The sequence below is a fragment of the Drosophila takahashii genome, chromosome 3L (assembly GCF_030179915.1).
Source record: "Drosophila takahashii strain IR98-3 E-12201 chromosome 3L, DtakHiC1v2, whole genome shotgun sequence".
NCBI classification, from domain to species: domain Eukaryota; kingdom Metazoa; phylum Arthropoda; class Insecta; order Diptera; family Drosophilidae; genus Drosophila; species Drosophila takahashii.
In genome coordinates, this window is record NC_091680.1 from 9,843,329 (window position 1) to 9,863,052 (window position 19,724).

The following is a 19,724-nucleotide window of genomic DNA, read 5'->3' on the forward strand; positions in this document are numbered from 1 at the left end:
CGATATTTGAATAGACAAGTTATCGAAGGCCGCCCTGTGATTCGTGTCCAGCCCTGGAGTTATCGCCTATCGACGTCCATTTTCGAACCCAACGACGCGCCTTTTTTGTTTACGGCTTCTCGGTTTTCGGTTTTTATTAACTGTAAAACTGCGAAGCGCCATGGACAAGATCAGCGGAAGCCCAGGAAACGGCAGCTACGCGGACCAGAACTCGCTGGGCATCCTGAACATGGACAATCTCAAGGGTAAGCAGGCGGAGTCCGCTTAAAAACCCCCTCAAAAAATCAGTTTGTAATCCCGAGTTCCCGCAGTTTTTGGCGATTTGTCGAGCTTCAGCAGGCGGAGTGGCGCTGGCGCTGGTCGGGATTCCTCCAACGTCCACGAGCGACTCCGCGAGGAGCGGCTGCGCGCCCTGGAGACCCTGGAAAAGCCGCGGAAGAGCGCTGCCCTCCAGAAGCGCTCCACCACCAACATCTCGGAATTAATGACCGACGAGACCATCGACCTGAACAGCAGCAGCTCCTTTGTCCTGGCCACGCCCGCCGCCGCCGCCGCCCCCAAGGGCGCCCCCAACATCTCCTTCGAGCCCGCCGAGATCACGGGCAGATCCACGCTCTGCCAGGCGGGAAAACAGCGCCGCCGCGAGAAGCCCTCCCTTTCGGTGGCCGAGATCCTCAAGTCATCGTTCGTGGAGAAGGCCCGCCTGCTGGAGAAGAAGCTGCAGGATGTCAGCCAAGTGGAGGCCAGCTGTCAGGTGTCGCGGGCCAACTCCTCAAGCCTCTCGGACTCGTTCAGCTGCTCCCGCAGCTTGCCGCGCACGGCGGACATGAGTGATCTCAGTTTGAACGGCGGCGGGGGATTCTCCTTTGGCTCTGCTTCGCTGGCGGCCGATAACCAGGACGAGAGCTTCGCCCCCGCCGAGCTGATGCAGTCCAAGCTGGTGCTGGGCGAGATTTCGTGGGCCCAGGAGTTCACAGCCATGCCGACGGCCACGTTGAGCAACCAGGCAATGCAGAAGATTGCCGCCCCACCGCCGCTGACCTCGGAAATTGAGAGCTCCGTTTCCAAGTGAGTATTTCTAAGTCATCTGCGAAAGATACCAAAGTAATCTTAATACTTACAGCTCCCTTCTGGCCGGAGACCCGGACTTCTCGCTGGGCAACTACTTTCAGACGCGCTCGGAAAACATCTGGAACATCGTGAACAACGGCAGTCCGGATCGCACGCGACCCACTCAACCGCTAATGGAGCCGGAATCTGGGGGCGAGAAAACCCCGCTGCCGGAGAACAAGACCTATACGAAGGCGGAGGCCTCGGGAGGCTCGAATCTGGGACGCAACCTGATGCGCAAGATGCAGCAGGATCGCATACAGACGGTGCTAAAGGCCCAGGAGCCCAAAAGGCCGCCCTCGAGCTCCGAGATCCTCAGCCTCTCTGCTATTGACAAGGCGCTGCGGGACATAGATTTGAATTCAGACACCTCCACGGTGGAGGTGGTCAACCATCTGTGGGAGCATCGACGTGGCTGGAATGGCGAGGATGAGGAGAACAAGGAGAACAGGGAGGAGCGTACACTGAGCAACTCCAACACGATGAGCTTCACCGACTCGGTGCTAAACTCCACGGACTTTCGCCACCTGCAGCAGAGCAGCGTGTCGCGCAAGCCACTCAGTCCGCTGTCCGCCGACCAGCCGCAGATCACCATCAGCCGTGCGGCCACCGAACCCGTGGAGACGGAGGCCGAGGCGGATATCGATGAGTGGCCCTCGACGCCGGTGAAGGAGCCTAGCCGGCGCGTAAGGCGCACCAAGATCTCCCCCAGGGCCGCCAGTCCAGCGAGTAGCGATGGTTTGCGTTTACTAACCTGCACAGAGGACGAAACCGATGAGGACAAGACGCCGGTGAACAAGAAGAGGGTTTCCATCTCCACAATTCCCGGGCTAATGCCGAGGAATCCCTCCTCCCTGAGCAGCACACGCTTGGATGGCTGCGATTTGGCAAGCAATAGCTTGGCCAAGAACCTATCGCCCTTGTCCTCGCCGCGCAGCTGCCTCTCGTCGCCGCTGCTGGACAGCACCACCAGTTCCGAGCGCCGGCAGCTCATGAGTGGTGGAGTAGCAGGAGCAGCAGCAGCACGTAAGGCCAACTCCTCGCCGGCGGGCAGCGAGGCGAGCTCCACCAGCGGATTCACAACGAAACGTGGCCTGGGAACCAGTTCTCTCACCGCACCGCGCAGCATTTCGCGCTGCTCCAACTCCAGTGAGTTTAGCCACCGTGATGGGAAGCTTCTCCCCCTGAAAGTGACCCACACGAGCCTCTGCTGGGGCAGCACAAAGCTGCGGACAGACGTACGCAAGTCCATGCAGGTGAAGAACACGGCGGACAAGCGACTGGTCATCCGGCTGGGCATCCAGGGACCGGGATTCCAGCTCGTTGGCTCCGACAGCAGCACCATCACACTGCAGGCCATGGAATGCCGCTCGGTGGTGATTAACTTTTGTCCCACTGTCTGTGGCGCGGCCATCGGAGCGTTGTCCTTTTATGCGCCACCTGGAGCAAATAACAGCAGTCAGCCGGGCTTGGAGATCCCACTGTACGGCTATGGAGGCAGTGCTTCAATCAGCATACAGGGTTTGCTCAAGGGACCCGTGGGCGCCAGCTTCCTCACCATCGGCGATGTGTGTGAACTTTCAGCCGGTCCTCTAACTGCAAGCCTAAGGTTCCACAACAAGGGTCCACTGACCGCTTTTGTGGGCATTTCAGTGGACTCCACAGTGCTAATGAAACTAAGACTAAGCGAAGCCTTTGAAGTGCGTCCCAGTCGGATGATCTTGCCGCCGAATAGCGAGGGCAGCGTGCAGATCCTCTTCCGTCCAAATCGGGAGGATCTAAAGAACATACTCAAGAAAACGGCTCAGGTTTTAACCCTAGCAAACATGCGGATTTTCTGCGGCGACGAGCCTAATAGGCAGCGCATGCGCAGCTTGGTTCAAAGGATGAGCAGTCGTCAGCGGGAGAAGCTCACGTCGCCCATGCTGGAAAGCATTTGGGGTGAATTTCCGGAGGAACAGCCGGTGCGGAATATCGGGCAGCTCAACGAACCGCCCGAATTCATTCTGGATTTGGTCACCGTGGTGCGGATCATCGATGTGGCGCTCACGCTGAATCGCGACTTTGATGAGTCGTCGGAGAGTTCGCTAATGTTCCTGCCGGAGGCTGAGGAAACCGTGCTGTTCCGAACGATTTGCGTGGCCAGTTCGCCGACGCCCACGCAGAGTAACCTGCTGGAGCCCGTGGATGAGTTAATGGAGGCGGACACCACCACCTTGATGATGCCCTTGGAGCGGAATTGGTCTGTGCAGCCTGCTGCGCTGGAATTTGGAGTGGGCGGCTCTTCCCTGGCCACTTTGTCCGTGACAAACAGCTTCCGTTCGCGTCAGCTCATCGAGATTAGCTGCAGTGTACCGAATCTGGTGAGGATCAGCCCCACCGAGTGCTATGTGGCGCCGGATGGCGGTCAGGCGGAGATCGATGTCCGCCTGCTGCGATCGCCCAGGCGGGATTCAATCGAAGGGGAGCCAATGATCGTGGTCTCCATGGAGAGCGAGCGCATCAATGTGCCACTTAGCTTTAAGTTTTGAATCTTATTTGTGCCTGTATTTCAATTGTTTGAGCAAATTTTGCATTGTATTCTCGTGTACTTATGAAATAAAAGCGTTTATAGATGAATTTTCTTATTTGAATAACCGTTTTTTTTTAACTCTATAGAATAACAAACATAATCGATAACTAATCGAAATTAATTGGGCACACTAAAAGTGGAGTGCCGAGTGTCATCACTAAAGCAAAGTGCATAATTTCCCTGCATTTTCCGATGAAAATGGACGCCGACAGCAGCGGAACCGTGCACCGAGGTATATATATATATAGAGTATATTCGATCGGATTGGGATCCATCAAGTGCAATCTTTTTGTTGTTTTTTTTCTAGTGCCAAATCGTGTGAAGTGTGAAATGGATGATAAAGAACGCTGGAGGAGCAGACAAAGAAGCTAGGATTATGGGACACTCAACTGCGCACTATGTGGACTCCAGACGAGATGCAGCACAAACTAACCCTTCTCTTTTTACCCAGATTCCCATGGCCCCAGGTCGCGATCCCGGCGAGAAAGGGAGCACAATGGGCGCCCAAGGGAGAGGGAGCGCAAAAGGGAGGAGCACAAGGTGCCCTACTTCGCAGATGTGGCGAGGGAAGAGGACCGAGTGAGGAGACTGCGACAAAGATCTCCCCGATCCAGCAGACGCTCCCGATCCCGCTCCAGATCTAGATCCCACTCAACCGGAAGGGAGAGCAGATCCAGGAGGCAACGCCACCGCTCGCGGAGTCGGAACCGCAGCCGGAGTCGCAGCAGCAGTGACCGGAGACACCGACAGAGGAGTCCTCATCGGTACCATCCGCCGCCAAAGATCATCAACTACTATGTCCAAGTGCCAGCACAGGATTTCTATGTTAGTAGATTTATATATAGTTTGTTTTTATATGTAAGATTTAAAAAAGATATCAGATGTAAATTGGAACAATGTGGGTCCATTAGAAATGACTTATTTTTCAATTTTTTTTATAACACTAATATATTTTGTTAAACAAAATTATTTTAGGGTTTTTGATATAATAGACTGTTTGTTAGTTTACTTCTACGTTAGTTCATTTATATAGTTTGTTTTTATAAGATCTAAAAAATATATCAGATGTAAATCTTACGATATCATTTGTTAGCATAAATAGCCCAATAGTTGTAACGCATTTTTGGAACATTAAAAATAATTTATTCTGCAATTTTTTTATAACATTAATATAAACCTAAAATTATTTTAGGTTTTTTGATATTATTGACTGCAGATACTTCACTACAAATACTTCCCTCCCATTAATACTTTTCAACCTTTTTTCCAGGGAATGTATGGGACATATGCAATGGGTCCACCGCCAAGATTTGGCTACCAGCGGCCACCACGTCCTCCACCTTTTCCAGCTGCCTCCTACAGATTCCGCCATCGTCCGCCTTACCTGGGAGCGCCCCGATTTGGCCACAGAAACGCGTGGCAGCCACCACATTAAAAAAAACAATAAACCATTCGACATAATTACAAATTTATTTACATTCGTGTGTTTTGTACATTAAAATAATAAATACATATATTTGAAACTAAAGGAGGAGAACATAAAATATTGCAAACGGAGAAGGTTGATTAAATCATGAGCAAATGCAGCGAAAAGGGCGGCAACAAAGGGGTCACACGAGTTGGGGAGAGGAAGTTACTTAATCCTAGGAGGGATAACCATATAATTACGACTTTATACATGTACACTTGCACATACACACATGGTTTTTGGGGGGCCTAACACTAGCGACTCTCTCCTAATTACGATATATACGCTTTGTCAATAAATTATAAAAATAGATCATTTGTTTGTGGCATTAGACTAAAACAGTGGTTAGAGCTCGACCCGTGGACGAAACTGCAGGCGGAGCGGAGGATCCCGAAAGCGCCAGCGCGTCACGTAGACGAACTTCAGCGTGTGATCCTTGCCCAGGAGCTCCTCGTTGCACAGAATGTCGATCTGGAAGGGCAGAGATTTAGTTATAATACAATCCAAAACAGGAGTGATTTGAATAGGAATTTTTCCCACCTCTCGGTACTTTTCAATGCCGTTGAGAATCTTCTTGGCCACCAGCTTCTTGAGGTGCGTTATCGTCGCCTGCGAGCTGCAGCGGATGAAGCGCCTCTGCAGGTTCTTGAAGTTGTTGCTGATGCACTCCAGGCACACGTTCACCTGCTCGTCCAGGCGATGGAAGTCGGACTCGGCGTGGGCGTCCATCACCTTCTCGTTGTCCTCCTCGTGGTTCTGCGTGATGTCCTTGGGGCAGGGCATGTTTCTGCTCTTGTAGAAGTCCCGCTCCCGGCGCGATTCATCTGGAAGATAAATATATATATGTAGATTATATATAGAGTGGCAGAAACCCATCTTACACCCACCTTCTTGCAGTTTCGGCACCAGTTTGTACACAATGTCCTGCATGGTGCGATCGAAACTGATGTATTGCAGGGGATGCGACTGGTGGATGATGTTGTCGCAGGTGGGGCAGGTCTTCTTCTCCTCCAGGTGCTTCACCAGGCAGCTCTTGCAGACTGAAATGGATGAGAGATATATTATTGGGCATTATTATTACTCCATTATTACTATTATTACTCACATGTGTGCAGACACTCCGTCACCGTGGTGGCATCGATGAAGTAGCCCCCGCAGATCTTGCACGTGATGTGCGGATTTATCGTCTTCAGCTTCACGCGCCGCTCCATGCTGGCTCTGGGTCCCCCGATATATCCAATATATCCTATATCCAATATATAGCCCTGCTCTGCGGCGGACCGATGCTCCTGCTGCTGCTGCTGCTGATGATGATTTTCCGATCTCCCACTCCCGGGCGGAAAACGATGAAAACGGCGACCGCGCTCGCTTCCGATTAGTGGGAAGGCTCGCGCACGGTTAAACGGGCACTCGGCATTGCGGCCAGCGGTTTTTTATCGCGTTTTGTTTCCTTTTTGGCTGTAATTTGAAACAAATAAAATAGAAATCACGACTAAATTGTGTGTACGTGTGAGTTGGGCTAGGGATGGGCGATAGTTGCGTACCTGTTACTTGTCGCGATTATTTCATTGCGAACAGTCACGGCTTTGGCGGAATGTCACGGGCAGTCGCGATAGTTATATATAAAACTATCTAAAATATAGTTCCCTTTCCACTGCTCAAACAAATTAAAGTGAGTAAAGAAGCCGAATTTTATTAATTGTTCTAATCAATCAAAATCAGTGACATTTTCCACTCTTCGAGTCACAGCTATCGTACCGCAATGCGTGCGTGTGTGGGTGACTTGTGCCACCTTCTCGATGCAGTAACTTGGTGTTCCTGTGCCGGTCACAACTATCGTAGGAGCGTGGGTGGACTGGTCACACGTATACAACAAACAATTCTGGTATATTCGAACCACTAAATACTTTAAATATTTTAGGGAAATACCCTTCCCCTCCCACTTTTTTTTCGAATATTGTGTTTTATTTACCTAACATTTGAAGTAGATATTCCCAAAACTCTAGCTAGACTCTCATAATAATCAAAAGTTTTATTGTTCTAAAAATGGATAAAAAAAACATTTTGGAAAAAAAAAATAATTTTAAGAAACATTAAATGAAATTATTTCAATTCATCCACCTAATATGATTGGTTTTGGAGTAAAGCCGTGGCTTATTTAAATGTTTTTTTATTTTATTTGTTATACTACATGTTTTTTTTATTATTGAGCGAGAAAAAATTATACCTTCTGAATGGAATAGTTTGGTTTCAAGTAGTGAATATTCCCAAAAAATGATTGAAGATTTTTACTGATCGCAAGCAATAATAACTACATATGTAAAAAATATTTACTAAATATGGTGAAGCATTTTATTTATTGGGTAAGTTGGCCTTACATTTGTTTTCCCTTAAATTTGTTAATTTTAATAAAATTGAAACATTTGACTGCCTAGTTCAAAATGTACTTGGCATATTGCGGTTCATATTTGTCAATATAGTGCTGGACAAATCGGCATTTGATAACAATAAACATTCCATTGAGCAATGCAAAGTCCAGTGCCGCCTTCGCCAAAAGCTTTCCAATCCCGTGTCCTCCCAGCTCCTTGGGAACTTGGGTGCTCTGAATGGTCATCACTCCTTCAGCAACGGAATACAGCAACTCGGCTCGCTGTTCCTGAATGTCGATATAGAATCGATCTTTGGTGTGCCGAATAACTATATGTGTTCCATATCCCCTTGCCTGTAAACACAAGTTGGGAAGCTTCAGCAAGTGGCCAGTGGCTGTTTTATTACTTGTGGGGATAGAGTAGACTTTGGAGCAAATGGAGTAGGTTCTGCGGCCGCCATACAGTAACACGGTGGGAAGTAATTTAGAAAACATTTCAATTTTGGAGAACAATTTGGAAATAAACAACAAAATACATAATATTGACAATTTTCCACGTGACCAGATTCCATTTTTGAAATGGATCCAATTATGTGTAAATAATAAATTATAGAAATGGGGTATTCCTTCATTATAAATTATTTTTTTTAAACTAAGCACTGCATTTGTTAATGGGATCCTCAGATTTTCTTTGATTTTTTGGAATGTTTGTAAACATGATTTCTAAATAGCTCCAAAAATGTTTTGTTTCCAAAAGATTTTACTAAAAATTGTATTCTTTTTAAATATTTGTAATAGTACACTTTTTTTTTTAAGAAATCCCTTGTGATTAGAGTGACCGTACACTCGCTGTTGCTTTGGACCTGCAATTGCATTAATCAGCTGACGCTTTGCTCTTGTTTTTGTTGTGTGGCTTCCTTGAGGCGCAGTTTTGTTTTTTTTTGATAATTACTCATAGCCTACGAAATACAGATAAGTCGGAAAAATGGCTCTGGTGGATCACGACTCCTGGGACATTGAGTACGAGGGCTGCGAGCGACTGCGCCACCAGCTGCTAGTCCACCTTAATCAGCGCCAGCAGATCAGTCCAAAGGCGAGCCAATACGTCCAATTGACGGGCAGCATTCAGGCGGGATTGGAGCAGCTGGCCAAGGATGTGAAGCACCTGAAGGTTGTCCTGGACAACGCCGTCACCTGGGAAACGAGTCCGGAGGAGGAGCTGCAGCAGAGGCGCATCGACTGGGAGCGACTCACCTCGCAGCTCCGCGAAATCCGCGAGAAGTTCGCCAATAGCACGCGCTCCAATGTCCTGGCCGCCGCCTCCTCATCCGCCTCCGCTTGGCAGGATCAGGATCTCGCCGCGGGTCAAGGCAGGACCGCCTTGGATGTGGAGACCCTGAAGCAGCGAAAGATCGAAATGCTGGAGCAGCAGAACCAAGGACTCGAGGTTCTATCGGCTACCCTTTCCAGGCAGCGGCAATTGGCCACCCAGCTGGGCAACGAAGTGGAGGACCAGAACAGTGGGTATCCCTCGATCACTAAGCAGCCATTACTTATCCTCCTTATCTTGCAGACATCCTGGACAATCTGGCCAATGCCATGGACCGCGTGGAGTCGGGCGTGCAGCGGGAAACGCAGAGCATTGGACAGGTGAACCGGCGGGACAGCACCTGGGGCTACTGGCTTATCATCATCGCCTTGTTCGTGGCCATTATCGTTGTGGTGGTAGTTTAGTTTATATTATTATGACCCATCGTTAACCCAAAGTTTGATTATTTATGTATACACCAAAACCAATTAAAATAGGATTTCTAAGTATCGGATCGTTGCCCTCAACAGGTTTATTTAGTCGTTACATTACGGTTAACAGATGTACAGGTGTGTGTTATCTACTTAGGCCAAATCGGAGGCGTAGGGAACGCTGGCCAGATGGCCGATGGCGCCGACGGCCAGCTTGGAGCTGCCCACCTTCTTGGCCGCCTCCTGGACCTGCGACTGCGAGATGCCATCGATGGCGCTGAGCAGGGCGTCCGCCTCGAGGACATTCCGGGTGAGCGCCGCCTGGCGACCGATCTCCTTGATCAAACCGCCGTCCGACGAGTAGCGCGAGATGATGCGCGCCTTCAGCAGAGCCTTGCCACGGCTGACATCCTTCTCGGACACCGCGGCGGACTTCAGGCCGCGCACCAGGAACTCCACAGTCTTGCCCACATCCTTGGCATCGGCGGAGACCACGAATCCAAACAGTCCGGCGTCCGAGTAGCTGGCATTCAAAGCCTTGACGACGGCACCATTGCCGCCGGCGGAGTTGACAGCCTCACCGAAAAGTCCGGCGGAAATGCCGCGCTTGGTGGCCGCCTGGGCGCCAACAGCCTGCTCCAGAATGGCGAAGGCCAGCGCCTCTTTGGGGTTCGCGGCGGCACCGCCCTGTCCAGCCACGGCGACGACGGCCCGATGGCCGGCGGTGTCCTTGCGGGCATCTCCGCCATACCAGTTGGCAGAGGCGGCCTTTCCACCGCCGCTGGGGAACTGCAAAGTCTGGGCGAAGCCAGCCAAGGTGTTGCTATCGATGCCCACGCCCACGACGGCGGCACGGCCAGCGGCGAAGGTCTGGGCGACGTAGTGCAGCAGGCTCTCGGAGGAGAGCTTGCCCAGCTGGAAGCGGGGCGAGTAGATCGAGTTGCCCAGGCCGTTGCGGAAGGCGGCCTTGTGCACCAGCTCGATGGCGCGTTGCTGTGGGGGATAGGGGATTAGTGGAAGGCTTAGGCCAAAGATAAGGAGTAGCTACCTCCGTGGAGACGGCATTCAGCTGGTTAACCACCGTCTTGGCGTTGTCGTTCAGCTCCCAGGGCTTGAAGGCGGGCTGCAGCAGATCCTGCAGGTAGCGCAGTCCGGTCTCGGCGTTGTCCGCGGTGGTGGTCACCGTGTAGCCGACGACCTCGCGATCGCCCCATGTGGTCAGGGTGCCGCCCACCTGCTGGATGTTGCGGGCGATGGCGAAGGCGGAGGAGTTCTGGGTGCTCAGACCGCCGGCCAAGCGGAGCAGGTGCGAGGCGCCCTGGGTGTCGTAGGCCTCGTTGCGGGAACCAGCTCTGTAATTAGGGGATTAATTGATGGATTTAACTATGATTCTGGCCACCAGACTCACCCCAGCACCAAGGAGACCCGCGAAACGGGAAGAGTGGCATCGGCGGTGGCCACCACCAGTTTGTTCTCCAGCACCTTGACGTTCACGGCGGACAGATCGCCCACGGGACGCGGGCAGGTGGCGTAGCCTCGTTTCTGCAGGTAAACAGGGTGGTTAGATCATTGCAATGGTTAAATTCCACTTTGTTTGGGACGGCAACTTGGGGTGCTGTTTTAAGTTTTACGTAACCACGAGCCTCCCCGTTTACGCGATGCGCTGCCGTAACCTTTTGTTGGTTAAGTCGAGACTTACGGCGATGGCGCGCAGGAGCGACGTCTTGCTAGCGTTGCAGGCCATGGCGTGGATTATGCTATAATTTCTTCTATTTGCTTTTTAAGCAATGCTTTTTACAAATAATCGCAGAGCGAAAATTTATGTCGTTCGCGCTGGTGTGGCCGTCGCAGGGGGTTGCACTAATCCCTGGGGCAGTGCGGGCGTAAACGGTCACACCGACACAACCAGTGATTTCTATCGAGTCACGGGATTTTCAAAATACCGTGATCGGGAATTGGGGAGAATAATATTTATTTAAATGGGACAGTCCGGTCAATGGTTCCTTTGTCGCCTAAAAACTAAAAACTAGACTAAAAATTACTATTAATATTAATATTTAATAATGGGATATATCATTCTCCTCAATTACTGATTGGGGATTTAATATAAAACCCAAAAATGTAATGTAATATCCATTCAAGAAAAATTCAATTATACAGTTTAAAGAGGAGTTAGCTTTACTTTTCTCATACAGATACATATTACTATAAAAATTGTGGTTTCCAGCGATTTAGGACTGTTTTCTTAACCCTACTCTGGCCATCCTAGATTTAGACTATCATCTCGAGGTCGCGGGCATAGCTGAGCACCTGCTCGGCCAGTTCCTCGGAGGGCAGCAGTTCCTTGGGCTTGACGCTGCGGTCGGTGAAGCTGTAGTCGCCGCTGGCCTCCAGTTTCCATTGGCGCTTCTCGCCGAAGGCCTTGATCTCGTCGGGGACGCGCAGGTTGAGCCGCTTGGCCGCATCCTTGGCGGAGATTTTGTCGTAGGACTTCTCGATGCAAGCACCGATCTCGTCGCGCACCGTCTCCACCAGCAGGTCCATGAAGTAGCTGTACACCTCGGCGGGCACCGTCGATTTGGCCTGGAAGATCTTGTTGTACCGGCCCTCCATGATGTACTGCTCCAGGGCCAGGATCGGGCGGATGAACTGATTGTGCTGGATGACATCCACGGAGAGGAGTTCCAATTCCGTGTGGAAGTCGGAAACCCGGTTGCCGGAGAGCAGGTAGAGCAGATTGAGGCCCAGCAGCTTGTACTTGCTCTCCGACTCGCCAATTATCTTGGCGTAGTCGTAGTAATAGCACTTCAGCTGCGCCATGTAGCGCTCGAAGGCGAGCAGGTCCTTGCTGAGCACGCTGTGCTCCACGGCCACCTCGAGCACGCTTCTGGCCAGGATCAGTTGCTTCTTGGAGCTCTGGGCGTCGTTTCCGTCCGTCGGCAGGAAGGCCATCTTCACCAGCGCCACCTTCAACTGATCCAGCAGCTGGCCGCACCTGACGGTATTTGGCGGCCGCTTCGCCCACTCGGCGGTCAGTTCCTTGTAGAGGGCTTCCACGGTGGCCATTTTAAGCTTATATTTCACTTAAATTGTATTTTGCAGAATTCGCGTTGCAAGATGATTTTCGCTTTTTTTTAGTGATGGTAGTTGCCGTCGTGTCGGCACAGAGGTGGCTGCAATCGATGTTTACGTGGAGTTATCGATTATGTTGTTATCGCAGGGTATTTATTTAAATTTAACTTGGGAAAAATATTTATTTTAAAATTATTTGTTATATAAGTCATTTACCAGTTTGTTGTTTTTAAACTGTTTGTTGTAACCCCCTAATTATAATTTATATTTTATAAGTATTCACATGCCTACACAAAACAAAAAAAAATATGTAAAATCAACATAGAAAAAAAAGTAGTTTGCTATTTTCTGAATTTTTCTTGTATTTTGTTGTTTTATTTTTTGGGTTATTGAATAGTATTTAAGAATTAAAATTGTAGAAAACCTGTTTACTAAATTCCCATGTATTTTGTTGTTTTATTATTATTTATTCATTAATAGTAACGTCTCTATTAATATCGTAAAAATATTTTATTTGGTTGGGATCGGTCGATAAGGACTCCTTTGTCGATGTCTCCTGCGATTCCGACTCCTTGACGGGTGACAATGTCTTCTGTATTTTCTCTCCCATTCGGATTACTGAGATTCTGATCTGGATCTGAGACGAGAGTTTCTGGTGGCCCGGGAGGATCTTTGACGCAGCCTCCCTACTTCCTTTTCCTCCTTTTCCTTCCTTTTCTTCCTTGCGCTGCCATTATTTTCCTTTTCTCCCTGGGAGTCTGTGTGGATTCGCATGTGTGCGCCCAGAGTGGCGTTCTGAAGAAAGGCCTTTGGACATTGAGAGCACTTGAACGGACGTTCTCCTGAGTGGACAACAAAGTGTCTTTGAAGATTGCCAGCAGTTGTAAAAGCCTTGACGCAGAGAGAGCACTGAAAACGTCGCGTTCCCTTGTGCGTAAGCAAATGTTCTTGAAAAATGTCCTCTTGTAAAAAAGTTTTTCGGCAGAAAGAACATATAAAATGTGCTTCTGAGTGCTTTTTTTGGTGGGTCTGAAGCTGTGATTTGAACGCGTAAGACTTGGAGCATTGGGAGCACCCGAACGGCCGATTATCTGAGTGGAGTAGAACGTGTACCTTGAGATTTGACTTCTGGCTGAACCGCTTTGGACATTGGGGGCACTTGAACGGTCGTTCTCCTGTGTGGGTAATAAAATGTCTTGAAAGATGAGCAGATTGTCCGAAAGACATTGAGCAAAGCGAGCACTGAAAACGTCGTTCTCTTTTGTGGGTTTGCATATGCTTTTGTAATTTGGCATCTTCCAAAAACGTTTTTTTACAGTGGGTACACCTAAAATGTTGTACTCCTGTGTGGCCTTTCATGTGTGTTTCCAGATGTCCATTCGTTTTGAAGGTCTTTGGACATTGGGAACACTTGTACGGTCGTTCTCGTTTGTGGACAGCTAAATGTCTTTCAAGCTTCACACGACTTGAAAAAAGCTTAGAGCAAAGGGAGCACCGAAGGTCCGGTGCTGTGTGGGATAGCAAGTGTCTCTTGAGTTGTTTCTCAGATATGCATATTTTCGGACAATGGGAGCATTTGTGCGGACTATAAACCTTAGCTTCGCTATTTCCGGAACCGTGATCACTTTCTTGGTATTCATCTTCCATTTTCTCGATCGCCACTCGGCTGTCGCACTGATCGAAATCGCTCTCTGAAATGGGACTGAATTCTTCATCGAAAGTGTCTTCGAGTGGTTCGTTTTTCACTGCTATAAGTGGCTCCTCACAACCATCTTCTTTTGCAGACTCAACAGGGTCAAGAGCTTCTCCATCAAAGTTGGATTCCACGTTCTCGCTATCCGAAACTTTGGACAAACCTTCCTCTAAAGAATCCTTATCGAGATCCTCGACTTTTATTATTGTTTGTTCAACATGGTCAAGAACTTCTCCATAAATGTTTGAATCCTCATTCTCGGAATCCGACACTTCGCACACTTCCTCCTCCAGTAAGTCGTCCTTCAATGAATCCTTATTTAATTGGCAGTAGATCTGGCGACTCCTTTCGTAGGTTTTCTTCATCTTGAATGCAGTTTTTGCATCCTGCAGGCAGGATTTGCAAATGTTTTGTGGAAATCGGTCACCTTTCACAACTTTAAACCTTGTACACTCGTATATCATAGTCGCAATGGAAACTCCCGCTGTCTCTTCAAATATATTGACCATGTCGTCGGAATTTGCTAAGCAGACACGGCATACTGTCGATCCCATGGCTCTGAAATGTATTAATAAAGTTATACAAAGATCTCAACTTTAACTCAAACTACCTTTCTTTTTTTGTACTTTAGTTTGTTTCTCGCCCTACAGGCGGACACATAAATGATTCCCCTTTCGAGTGGACTTACAGCTACCGCCAATTATTATTATTTTTTTAATATTAAGTTACTTCCAAACCAAACAATTTGTTCTAAAAAATTGCATGTTTTGTTATTTTGCTTTAGAGATGTGTACGCTACGATATCAAAACTATAGTGCACTGGGTTAGATATCGATTACAACACTACAATTTAATATATCGTCATCATACAGCCGCTTAATTTAAAAAATGGCATTGTAATTGTGTCATTTATTTCAACGTTCTTATTTTTATATTTAGCCGACGAATGTACAAAAATATATTCTAAACATGGTTTAACTTAATATTTGTTTTATGTATTTTTGTGACAAATGTAGATGGATATTAGTAACATTCCAGGGGCATGCGAACTAGTCTCTCAGTTTTAAAGCTATCGCGATGCAACTTTCCCAAAAGTCTTCTTTCTATAGCAGGTAGTACATACATATGTATGTACGAGTCGGATCAGACCACTATATCTTATGGCTTCCATAGGAATAATCAAAAGCAATCATTGTAACCAACATTTTAAATGCCTGCAAGCGTGTTATAAACTTCCTTTCTTGTTTTTATTTTGTATTCAATATTTTGATGTACGAAACACAGGAAAGTGGGACGATGTCGGCATCGACAGCTGGCAAATGGATCTCCCAAATCAGGGTGGGATCGCCAATAATGACTCCTTTGTCGGTCTCTCCAGTAGAAGCTACCACTACGGCAGCGATTCCGACTCCTTGGGGGGTGACAATACCGGGAAGATCTTGGATCCTACTGGTCGGACGAGAGGGATCTAGATCTGGAGTGCTCCCTCTTCCTTGGGCTGCCATTATTTTCCCCTTCTCGCCCGTGGGAGCCCGTGTGGCCTTTCGTATGTGCCCGAAGATGCTCCTCCTGGATATAGGTCTTTGGACATTGAGAGCACTTGTACGGCCGTTCTCCTGAGTGGACAACAAAATGTCTTTCAAGATTGACAGCAGTTGTAAAGGTCTTTGCGCAAAGGGAGCACTTGTACGGTCGTTCTCCTGTGTGCCTTAGCAAATGCCTTTGAAAGTTGGTATCTAGTGAGAAAGTTTTTGGGCAGTGGGTACACTTAAATTGGTGCTCTGCGTGCGTTTTTAGGTGGATCTGAAGCTGTGAGTTCACTGCGTAGCTCTTGGAGCAATGGGCGCACTCGAAGGGCCGTTTGTCTGTGTGGCCTAGCATGTGAACACGGAGATTGCACTTCTGGGTGAACCGCTTGGGACATTTGGTGCACTTGAACGGTCGTTCTCCTGTGTGGGTAATAAAGTGTCTTGAAAGATTTGCACCGTTTAAGAAAGACATTGAGCAAAGAGAGCACTGATAAAGCCGTTCTTCTGTGTGGGTTCGCAAATGTTTTTGTAATGTCGCATCTTTCGAAAATGTTTTTTGGCAGTTGGTGCACTTAAATGTTGGCTTTCCTGTGTGACCTTTCATGTGTGTCGTTAGTTGTCCATCCGTTTTGAAGGCCTTTGGACATTGGGCACACTTGAACGGTCGTTCTCGTTTGTGGACAGCTAAATGTCTTGTAAGATTTCCACGATTTGCGAAAATTCTTGAGCAAATGGAGCACCGTATCTCTTGTTCTGTGTGGGTTAGTAGGTGTCGCTCAAGATGTGATTTTGATATGCAAATCTTCGGACAATAGGAGCATTTGTGCGGACTATAAATATTCATTTCATTATTTCCGGAGCCATGATCACTTTCTTGGAAATCATCTTCCCTTTGCTCGATCTTCACTTGGCTGTCGCACTGATCGAAATCGCTCTCTGAAATAGGACTGTATTCTTCCTCAAAAGTGTCTTCAAGTGGTTCGTTTTTCACTTTTATATGGGGTTCCTCATAACCATCTCCTTTTGCTGAATCAACAGGGCTAAGAGCTTTTCCATCAGTGTTGGATTCCATATTCTCGCTATCCGACTTTTTGGACACATCTTCCTTTAAAGAACCCTTATCCAGATCCTCGACTTTTATTATTGTTTGGTCAACATGGTCAAGAACTTCTCCATCAATGTTTGAATCCTCATTCTCGGAATCCGAAACCTCGCACACTTCCTCCTCCAGTAGGTCGTCCTTCAATGAATCCTTATTTAATTGGCAGTAGATCTGGCGACTCCTTTCGTAGGTTTTCTTCATCTTGAATGCAGTTTTTGCGTCCTGCAGGCAGGATTTGCAAATGTTTTCCGGAAATCGGTCACCTTTCTTAATTTTAAACCTTGTACACTCGGATAACATAGTCGCAATGGAAACTCCCACTGTCTCTTCAAATATATTGACCATGTCGTCGGAATTTGCCAGGCAGACCCGGCATACTGTTGATCCCATGGCTCTGAAATGAATTAATAAAGTTATACAAAGATCTCAACTGTAACTCAAACTACCTCTCGTATTTAGATCAATATTGAAAGCAAGGTGATCCAGAATCTAGATGGCAGATATTCTTCTATTTTATTGTAGTTTAAGTTATTTCCTCGTCCTACAGATGATCTTTTATGTGTTCCATCTATCTAGCGGATTAAAATTATTTACAAATATTCTCAAAACAACTTTGTTATTATTTTGTTTTAGAGATGTGAACACTAAGCTATCAAAACTATCGTGCGCTGGCTCAGATATCGATTACAACCCAACAATATCGTCATCACACATCCGCCTAAATTCAAAAACTGGCACTCGACCTTCTTTAAAACAAAAATCATTTATCAGCGTTCTTGTATTTGTATTTAGCAAACGAATGGACAAAAATATAGTCTAAACATGGTTTAATTTAATCTTTGTTTTACGTTTTTTGTTGTGACACATGTATATTGATATTAGAACATTCCAGGGACACTGATAAGAGTTGGCCTCCGATTATCAGCTCGTCAATGTCCGCAAAGATTTTTGGAGTTCGAGGCCTCGACCTGTCCTTCGGTTCCGCTGAGTCTCCCGCAGTCCTCTTTTGTGGTGATCTTCTTCAAGAAATTCTGGACAGCTTGGTGTGTAAGGCGACCAGCTTGCCATATTCCTTTCCAACAGTTTTGGACGCTTACAAGTAGTCGAAAAAAATGCAGTATTTTTTAAAAGTTTTGTTCGAAAAGTTAAAGTAATTAAAAAAAATTGATGTCGCTAGAATTGGCCACTCTAATTTGGAGCATCCACTGTTCTGTAAGTTTGCCAAAGCTCCCTGCAATTCAAGGATAATAAAAGCCAAATTGTTTTGGCAAAAATGGTTTGACCTTTATTACCCTGCTTTGCAAGGATCCTTGGCGAACTCACAGAACACTGGGCGCTCCGTTTGCCTTTTGAAGGATCCTCCAAATCAGTGAGGCCAATTCTGCCTCGCCAAATTCCGTAGTAATTAAGTATAACCACTCGAACAGAAGTTTAAAAAAGTACTGAAATTCATCTGTCTGTTAGTATACAAAGAAACCAACAATATTGCTGATAAGGAACACGAACAACGTCTCAGATGTTTTAAACAAATTCCGGATGTTTGGTTGTCTGGCTATTAATTACATATGTATTTATTCCTTATCAGTATCAGTGTGTTTTTAACGTACTAATTGTACAAACATTTCATCAAAATCACACTTTTTAAAACTATTATCTATCTACATATGTCATCAAATTTCATTGATCATTTGATCAAGGGGTTGCAAGTAAGTCAGTAAGATTTTAGGCTTGACCACAAAATTAGGTTACTAGTGCAGTGATCTAGTAAATACGATTTTTTACTGCTTTTATTTTATATAATTGATTATTAAAAACAAATATTTTTGAATTTGGCGCTCTTTTAAAGAATATTTGGTCCACCCCTAAGCGATAGTTGCATTTTAGTGCGGTGCAGGTGCTTTACGCGTGTTTTCCAACACTTTCGAAATTCGCAAAAACCAAAAAAGAAGCCGAAACTCTCTTCCTTTTTGGAAACGTGATACCTGAAAGGATAGCCACCCAAGATGACCGACGAGGCCAACACCGCCGTGTGGGATGACTCCCTGCTGGTGAAGACGTACGACGAGTCCGTGGGCCTGGCCCGCGAGGCGCTGGCCCGCCGCCTGGCCGATTCCACCAACAAGCGCGCGGAGGAAAACGCAGCCGCCGACGACGAGGAAGCTGGCGAGGATTTGGCCACTGGCGGGGTCACCAGCCCCGAACCGGTGTCCTTCAAGGTGGGCGACTACGCCCGGGCCACCTACGTGGATGGCCTGGACTACGAGGGCGCCGTGGTGTCGATCGACGAGGAGAAGGGCACCTGCGTCATCCGCTACTTGGGCTACGAGAACGAGCAGGAGGTGCTGCTCCTGGACCTCCTGCCCACCTGGGGCAAGCGGGTGCGCCGCGAGCAGTTCTTGGAGGCCAAAAAGGAGGGCACTGCCACTGCTGCTCAGCTCAAAACTCCCAAGACTGCCACTGCTGGTCATCCGAAGACTAGCAAGTCATCCGGAAGACTGGTCATGCCGCCCATGCCACCGGTGCCGCCCATGATTGCCGGACAGGGAGACGGCGGCGAGCAGGACTTTGTGGCCATGCTCACCGCCTGGTACATGTCCGGCTACTATACGGGTCTCTACCAGGGAAAGAAGGAGGCCACTACCAATAATGCCAACTGCAGCGCCAAGAAGAAGACGCCCAAGAAGTGATTCCATCTCTCAACTCATCTCCACATCTTTCCTAAAGACTTGTAGCCATTTAAGAGAACGAAACGATTAAAAATTGTTGTGTTAAGGAGTCATTGTCGTTGACTCGGCTTCGGGTTTCTAAATCGGGTTGGTAAATGGGGAAAAAATGCTTAGGCAGGCAGAAATTTCGGTTCATTACTCCATATGGTGTTTTTCTTTTAAGAGGGTCGGGTCAGTTCTTCGAAGACTGTCGCAACGAGCGGTTTACAATTTTTGGTGCCTTTTTAAGTGGAATTTTTATACCATTGCAGGGAGTTCATCGATTTTTGGGCAATAAAAAACAGTAAAAAGAAGACATTCGACCTTATAACCTATACCTACCCTAAAAATAGCCCAAGAATAAA

At 47.5% G+C, this 19,724-nt stretch overlaps 11 protein-coding genes and 1 long non-coding RNA gene across 14 annotated transcripts; 5 read left to right on the forward strand and 7 right to left on the reverse strand.

The window, feature by feature from the left end:
• The first annotated feature begins 77 nt into the window (after positions 1–77).
• spd-2 (spindle defective 2) lies at positions 78–3,729 on the forward strand. The gene is made up of 3 exons (XM_017144387.3): positions 78–245; positions 312–1,068; positions 1,124–3,729. The coding sequence occupies exons 1-3, from the start codon at positions 161–163 to the stop codon at positions 3,639–3,641; spliced, it is 3,360 nt and encodes a 1,119-aa protein (XP_016999876.2). The 5' UTR covers positions 78–160; the 3' UTR covers positions 3,642–3,729.
• A 97-nt stretch (positions 3,730–3,826) lies between these two features.
• On the forward strand, positions 3,827–4,128 carry tra (transformer). Its single transcript, XM_044394406.2, has 2 exons — positions 3,827–3,914; positions 3,990–4,128. Exons 1-2 carry the CDS (start codon positions 3,875–3,877, stop codon positions 4,052–4,054), a joined length of 105 nt encoding a protein of 34 aa, XP_044250341.1. The 5' UTR covers positions 3,827–3,874; the 3' UTR covers positions 4,055–4,128.
• Positions 4,115–5,210, forward strand: LOC108059266 (female-specific protein transformer; the record flags this gene model as incomplete). The annotated part of the gene is made up of 2 exons (XM_017144444.3): positions 4,115–4,507; positions 4,953–5,210. Coding segments are annotated over 2 exons (558 nt in total), but the record flags the coding sequence as incomplete, so codon positions are not given.
• Positions 5,134–6,679, reverse strand: l(3)73Ah (lethal (3) 73Ah). Its single transcript, XM_017144443.3, has 4 exons — positions 6,256–6,679; positions 6,038–6,190; positions 5,691–5,974; positions 5,134–5,621 (listed from the first exon to the last, which is right to left on the reverse strand). The coding sequence occupies exons 1-4, from the start codon at positions 6,359–6,361 to the stop codon at positions 5,496–5,498; spliced, it is 669 nt and encodes a 222-aa protein (XP_016999932.1). The 5' UTR covers positions 6,362–6,679; the 3' UTR covers positions 5,134–5,495.
• Positions 6,680–7,578: 899 nt separating this feature from the next.
• LOC108059156 (protein NATD1) lies at positions 7,579–8,100 on the reverse strand. Its single transcript, XM_017144251.3, has one exon. The coding sequence runs from the start codon at positions 8,011–8,013 to the stop codon at positions 7,582–7,584; it is 432 nt and encodes a 143-aa protein (XP_016999740.1). The 5' UTR covers positions 8,014–8,100; the 3' UTR covers positions 7,579–7,581.
• A 269-nt stretch (positions 8,101–8,369) lies between these two features.
• Positions 8,370–9,354, forward strand: Syx8 (syntaxin 8). The gene is made up of 2 exons (XM_017144441.3): positions 8,370–9,038; positions 9,092–9,354. The coding sequence occupies exons 1-2, from the start codon at positions 8,504–8,506 to the stop codon at positions 9,250–9,252; spliced, it is 696 nt and encodes a 231-aa protein (XP_016999930.1). The 5' UTR covers positions 8,370–8,503; the 3' UTR covers positions 9,253–9,354.
• Positions 9,335–11,215, reverse strand: UQCR-C2 (Ubiquinol-cytochrome c reductase core protein 2). The gene is made up of 4 exons (XM_017144440.3): positions 10,958–11,215; positions 10,667–10,800; positions 10,307–10,610; positions 9,335–10,251 (listed from the first exon to the last, which is right to left on the reverse strand). Exons 1-4 carry the CDS (start codon positions 11,000–11,002, stop codon positions 9,412–9,414), a joined length of 1,323 nt encoding a protein of 440 aa, XP_016999929.2. The 5' UTR covers positions 11,003–11,215; the 3' UTR covers positions 9,335–9,411.
• A 203-nt stretch (positions 11,216–11,418) lies between these two features.
• On the reverse strand, positions 11,419–12,418 carry Rpn12 (regulatory particle non-ATPase 12). The gene has a single exon (XM_017144238.3). The coding sequence runs from the start codon at positions 12,322–12,324 to the stop codon at positions 11,530–11,532; it is 795 nt and encodes a 264-aa protein (XP_016999727.2). The 5' UTR covers positions 12,325–12,418; the 3' UTR covers positions 11,419–11,529.
• Positions 12,419–12,737: 319 nt separating this feature from the next.
• On the reverse strand, positions 12,738–14,824 carry LOC108059145 (gastrula zinc finger protein XlCGF57.1-like). Of its 2 annotated transcripts, none has more exons than XM_070215566.1 (2): positions 14,650–14,824; positions 12,738–14,581 (listed from the first exon to the last, which is right to left on the reverse strand). In XM_070215566.1, the coding sequence occupies exon 2, from the start codon at positions 14,575–14,577 to the stop codon at positions 12,946–12,948; it is 1,632 nt and encodes a 543-aa protein (XP_070071667.1). In that variant the 5' UTR covers positions 14,578–14,581; positions 14,650–14,824; the 3' UTR covers positions 12,738–12,945. The 2 variants fall into 2 exon arrangements, with proteins under 2 accessions (XP_070071667.1, XP_016999729.1); XM_017144240.3 differs by having other exon boundaries at positions 12,741–14,581; positions 14,634–14,824.
• Positions 14,825–14,974: 150 nt separating this feature from the next.
• LOC108059152 (gastrula zinc finger protein XlCGF57.1-like) lies at positions 14,975–17,235 on the reverse strand. Its single transcript, XM_044394399.2, has 2 exons — positions 17,101–17,235; positions 14,975–17,048 (listed from the first exon to the last, which is right to left on the reverse strand). The coding sequence occupies exon 2, from the start codon at positions 17,042–17,044 to the stop codon at positions 15,470–15,472; it is 1,575 nt and encodes a 524-aa protein (XP_044250334.1). The 5' UTR covers positions 17,045–17,048; positions 17,101–17,235; the 3' UTR covers positions 14,975–15,469.
• A 229-nt stretch (positions 17,236–17,464) lies between these two features.
• LOC138913055 (uncharacterized) lies at positions 17,465–18,093 on the reverse strand. 2 transcript variants are annotated; one of them, XR_011418631.1, is made up of 2 exons: positions 17,978–18,093; positions 17,465–17,885 (listed from the first exon to the last, which is right to left on the reverse strand). It is a non-coding gene; the product is annotated as an uncharacterized lncRNA (long non-coding RNA). The 2 variants fall into 2 exon arrangements; XR_011418630.1 differs by having other exon boundaries at positions 17,947–18,093.
• Positions 18,094–18,565: 472 nt separating this feature from the next.
• Smn (survival motor neuron) lies at positions 18,566–19,429 on the forward strand. The gene has a single exon (XM_017144249.3). It carries the CDS (start codon positions 18,658–18,660, stop codon positions 19,339–19,341), a length of 684 nt encoding a protein of 227 aa, XP_016999738.2. The 5' UTR covers positions 18,566–18,657; the 3' UTR covers positions 19,342–19,429.
• The last annotated feature ends 295 nt before the right edge of the window (positions 19,430–19,724 follow it).